This window comes from Lontra canadensis, unplaced genomic scaffold (genome assembly GCF_010015895.1).
Source record: "Lontra canadensis isolate GAN:19392208 unplaced genomic scaffold, GSC_riverotter_1.0 scaffold25, whole genome shotgun sequence".
Lineage (NCBI taxonomy): Eukaryota > Metazoa > Chordata > Mammalia > Carnivora > Mustelidae > Lontra > Lontra canadensis.
Window position 1 is genome coordinate 12,802,469 of NW_022631019.1, and position 5,230 is coordinate 12,807,698.

General features: G+C 61.7%; 1 protein-coding gene across 1 annotated transcript; it reads left to right on the plus strand.

The window, feature by feature from the left end:
* The first annotated feature begins 1,032 nt into the window (after positions 1 to 1,032).
* KLHDC7A (kelch domain containing 7A) lies at positions 1,033 to 3,776 on the plus strand. Its single transcript, XM_032863576.1, has one exon. The coding sequence runs from the start codon at positions 1,048 to 1,050 to the stop codon at positions 3,433 to 3,435; it is 2,388 nt and encodes a 795-aa protein (XP_032719467.1). The 5' UTR covers positions 1,033 to 1,047; the 3' UTR covers positions 3,436 to 3,776.
* The last annotated feature ends 1,454 nt before the right edge of the window (positions 3,777 to 5,230 follow it).

Consider the following 5,230-nt stretch of genomic DNA (forward strand, 5'->3'; position numbering starts at 1 on the left):
AGGAGGAGGAATAAGAGGAGAGGGAGAAGAATGGCTGATATTTCATGAGCTTTCACAAGGTGGAGCTCAGCACTGTGGGCTGACCACACATCAGTCACAACCTTGTGAGGTATATGTGCTGTTCCCCACCCCCACCCCTGTCTTCAGTTAAAGAAATTCATGCACAGAGGGGGAAGTCACTTGCCTAAGGTCACACAGCTGGCAAGAAGCAGAGATAGGTTGCCAGTCTGGATCTGGAACCCATAGCACTGGTGAGATGGGGGCCAGTGACTCTCTCTTGGCCTCTCACCGGAGAACGTTTTCTGTTTTCCAGGGCAAGGATGGGCTGGCCCTGCGTCTCTCCCTGATCTGGGCACTAACTCCCGGTGCTTTCCCCATCTGCCCTCAGGAGCCCCAGAAGGAGGGCAGAGGCATTCAAAGCTGGGTCAGGTGGCTTGGCTGCAGTCCCGGGCTCAGCCTTCCCCACTGCTACTTGCGGACCTCACTTCTGGGACCCGCAGACCCCGTCAGGAAGGAAACAGACAGGGAGGCTCTCGGGCCACACCTGCAACGGCTCCACCTGTCTCCCAACTCACCACACCCAACCCTCCTAGCCCGGTGGATTTGCAAAAGAGAAAATAAAACACACATGTGTAATAACCAACCCCGTGCGTTTCCTGGCATCAGGTGACTATTTGGTCAAGAGAGCTTCCTCCCTCTTTGTGTACGAGCTGGACACTCCTAACATCCTCCAGCGGCTGCTGGCTCGGGTGGCTGATCACAAGCTCAGCCCTGGGGCACAACCCCCACTCCCACCCCCAGGAAAAGCGTTGAAGGATACAAGGAGGCCAGCGCCAAGATCTGCTGGCCCTGAGCCCCCGTGGCCACGGTCTGCCAGTTCAAGGTCACCTTGGCTCCCACTCTCCCCCACTGACCGGCCGCTGGCTGGTCAGAGCCAGCCCAGAACCCCCCTCCAGCTCACCCCCGCTGGAAGCAGGAACCGGCCCTATTGGGCAATCATTAATCGGATTCTTGACATTCTCCAGCCCCAGGTCGGCTTTGGGAAGCATGCTCCCCAGAAGAGGAGGAGCGGAGGCCCAGGACTGGCATTTGGACATGCAGCTGGCAGGCAAGGTGGTGCTGTCCGCCGCTGCCCTGCTCCTGCTGATCGTGGCCTACCGACTGTACAAGTCGAGGCCCAGCCAGGCCCCACTGAGGGGCAGGAACGCCAAGGCCGAGGCCAATGAGGAAGCCGAGGGCTCCGGGCAGCCTGCCGTCCAGAAGGCTGCTCCCAGGGCACCGCACTGGGTACTGAGACACCGGAGGGGAAGCAAGGGGACCAGAGAGGTGCCAGGCCGTGGCTGGGAGAATCAGGGGGACTCCCAAGTCCTGGCAACAGGACCCTCTCCAGAGGACTCAGAAGCCCACGAGGCTCAGGAGCCCGAGGAGAAAGGCGCTGGTGAGGAAGGGGGTGGGCAGCGCCCGGACTCTGAGCTGGGGCCTCCTCGCTGCAGTGGCTGGGAAGCCGGAACAGCTGCTGGCGGTGAGCCCGAGCTACCCCCCCACCCCCATCTGGGCAGCGAGTCCCAAAGCTCCCGCACTGGCCTCACCACGGGGGACGGGAGCGGTGTGGGCAGTGAGCCTGCCCTGTGGCTGGATGGTAGCCCCCCGGGGCATCCCCTGGAGCAGGAAGCCATCCCCACCACCTGGATAGCCCACGTGGAAGGCCAGAGTTACACGACCAAGAGCTGGGTCTTCACCCGAGCCTCAGGAGCTTGGCAACACAGGGAGGAGGCCAGGGCCCTCCAGGCCGCTGCAGACATGGGCCTGACCGTGTGTCAGCAAGAGGGAAACACCAGCGCTTCCTACACCTACGCGTCGGTGGCCCGGGTGCGTGTGGAGGAGAATTTTCTGCAGGAGAAGGTGGAGGGGGTCGGGCCCAGGCTGAAGGGCAAGGTGTATGATTACTATGTGGAATCCACCTCGCAGGCCACCTCCAAGGGCAGGCTGGCCTGCAGAACAGCTGCCCTGGCTGAGGCCCCACCCCTCGTGCCACTGCCAGGCCCCCCAGGAGCAGGGGCAGCTTCAGGGGGCCATGCCGCTGAACGGGAAGGTGGAGGAGAATCACCCGGGTCCTCCCAGCCCGCGCCGCCCTCCACGCAAGGCTTCAGCAGGAAGGACAGCCTCCTCCAGATCCTGGAGAACCCAGAGCTCCAGCTGCAGCTCGATGGTTTGGGGGTCCCCACTCCATCCTACCCTGATGGGAGAGCCCTGCCCGGCCTCCCCCTACCCCAGGCTTCTCTGGGATCCAGCTCAGCCGGAAGCAGTGGGGAGCCCCACGTGCAGCTGGTGGCAGGGACCAATTTCGTCCACCTCCCGCTGGCCCCTGGCTCCACCCCCGACGTCCACCTGGATCTGGGCAACTGCTACCAGATACTGACCTGGGCCAAGAGGCAGAAGCTAGAGGCGCTGCAGGAGGCAGCCTACAAGGTGATGAGTGACAACTATCTCCAGGTCCTACGCAGCCCAGACATCTACGGGTGCCTGAATGGCACTGAGCGGGAGCTGATCCTCGGTCGCCGGCTGCGGGGCCGCAAGCACCTGGTGGTGGCCGATGTGTGCCCCCAGGAGGGCTCTGGCTGTCTCCGTTGCTATGATGACGAGCGGGACGTCTGGCACCCGCTGGCCTGTATGCCCCCCGAGGCCGTGTCCCGAGGCTGTGCCCTCTGCAGTCTCTTCAATTACCTCTTCGTGGTGTCCGGCTGCCAGGGGTCCGGGAGCCAGCCCTCCAACCGCGTCTTCTGCTACAACCCGCTGACGGCGATCTGGAGCGAGGTGTGCCCGCTCAATCAGCCCCGGCCACACTGCCGGCTGGTGGCCCTGGACGGCCACCTGTACGCCATCGGGGGCGAGTGTCTAAACACGGTGGAACGCTATGACCCCCGCCTGGACCGCTGGACCTTTGTCCCCCCACTCCCCAACGACACCTTTGCCCTGGCACACACGGCCGCGGCATGCGCGGGGGACATCTTCGTCACGGGCGGCACCTTGCGCTACCTGCTGCTCCGCTTCTCGGCCCGGGAGCAGCGCTGGCAGGCCGGCGCCACGGGGGGCGGCAAGGACCGCACGGCTGAGATGGCGGCGGTCAACGGCTTCCTCTACCGTTTTGACCTTGATCGCAGCCTGGGCATCAGCGTGTACCGCTGCAGTGCCAGCGCCCGCCTCTGGTACGAGTGCGCCGCGTACCGGACACCCTACCCGGACACCTTCCAGTGCGCCGTGGTGGGCGACCTCGTCTACTGCGTGGGCCGCCGGCGCATGCTGTGCTTCCTGGCCGACCACGTCTCGCCCAGGTTTGTGCCCAAGGAGCTGCGGAGCTTCCCCTCGCCGCGGGGCACCCTCCTGCCCACCGTCCTGACCCTGCCCGTCCCCGAGGTGCCTCAGACCAGGGTCTAGCTACCCTCTACCAGACTGCTGCAAAACCGGGAAGCGACAAGCACCCCTACCCGGCACTCTGTGAGCCATTTCTGGGAGTGCAGGCGGCTCAGGCATTTGGCCAGCGAGGGGTGGATTCTAAGCCGCCCTGCTCTGCCGGCTGGGGGGGCCCTGGGATGCGGCTTTGCTGGCAGTGGGATGCAGAGCTAGAATCAGGGACCAGGAAGCCACGTGTGCAGGGACGAGTGCCGCCCTGCTTCAAATCTGAATTCTTGGAGGAAGGGACCTCAGGACCCTGCCAAAGTTCAGGGGCATAGCCTCATCCCAACCACCAGCTCCTGTGGTTGACCCCCAACAGCCCCTCAAACTGACCCTGCTGGATGTGGCCCAGCTCATTATGAGACACCAGAGTCCCTTCCAAAACACTGGCCACTGAGCCCCTACCTCCAGGGTTCCCAGAAACACCTGGGGCACACAGGGAGGTGTCTTGGGCCGTGCAGAGAGCCCTGGGGAGCCCGCAGGGGCTTGGCCAGAGGAGACATGGTTGGAGAAGTAGATCAGCGACAGTCAGAGCTGCCCATGGGACTCTTGCCTCCAGAGCAAACTGACCATTACCCGCTGCACTTTTTCTCATTATCTAGAATCCTAGCATACTAGGAGGAGAAGCCTCCAATTAGTAGCCATTCGCAAACATTCATCCTGTAGTGGTCCACTAAGGACGCCAGGGGTCCCATATCTGAGGTCTCAGGAGGGAGAAGAGAAGATGTGATCTGTGAGCACCTGTCTGCCTGCGACATTGCTTGGGCCCATTGCTAAGACCACTGACCATTCCCCAGAGCTCAGAGCCTGCACGATACAGCTGTCCAAACAACACAGCCCTCACCTCAGGGAGCAGGGACAGCCACTGCCAGGCACCCCTCCTGGACTGTTGAGAGATTTTGGCATAATTTCTCCTCCCTGTGCTCGTGGTCACCTGGTCTGCCTGGTCAGGCAGGAGAGGAGGGAGGGGCGGGTCCATGATGGTGCTGAGGAACTAGAAAAGTCTAATGTCACATCAGGACCCTGGGACCTCCTCTCACATCAGGGTCGGTAAATGTGGAAAGCGCACAGACCCTCCATCCTTAGGAAGTTGCCCATTCCTCTTTGGAGGGGAGGGAGAGAGACCGGTCCAATCTATTGTGGCAGGCCCATTCTCTCGCTGAGGATGACACATACACAGAGGGAAGGGCAGTGATGTTCCCGGGGCCAGCCAGAAGCCAGGGCAGCAGGAATCCCTTCTAAAGTGACAAGCAGCCTAGAGAAAAGAGGTAGAGATGGGGATGCAGCAGGGCAGGACTGACAAGTGGGGACCCGAGGAAGCTTTGGATTTTAGTGTTCCAACGTTGAAAATGGGAAGGATAGTTCATGGTCTTCTCTGCCAGAGAAATAAGAACTCCTGGAGAAAATCCTCCCCAAGTTCCCCTTGGGGTCTGGACAGGAGCTCGTGTTCACAGCAGCTGCTAGGGCTAAGCCAGGGTCTTCCTGGGAAATGCACGATAGAACAAGGAATAACTGGGAGGTTGGCATGGAGATGAGAACTAGGCCACTCAAAGCCACTGTCCCCATTCTAGGGCCTGGAAGGTGAGGCTGCCTAGTCTATTCCTAACTTGGAGTCTGGTGACCTCCCCCATTCCCTGCCAAGGCCATGCTCAAGCTCAGAGCCAACACTCAGACATGAGCATCCAAAGGACCCCCGCGGTGGAGGGGAAGTGGGGGTAACTCAGTGACATGACTGGGCCATGGCACGGGCATCATGATGGCAGGCTGGGAGTTGCTT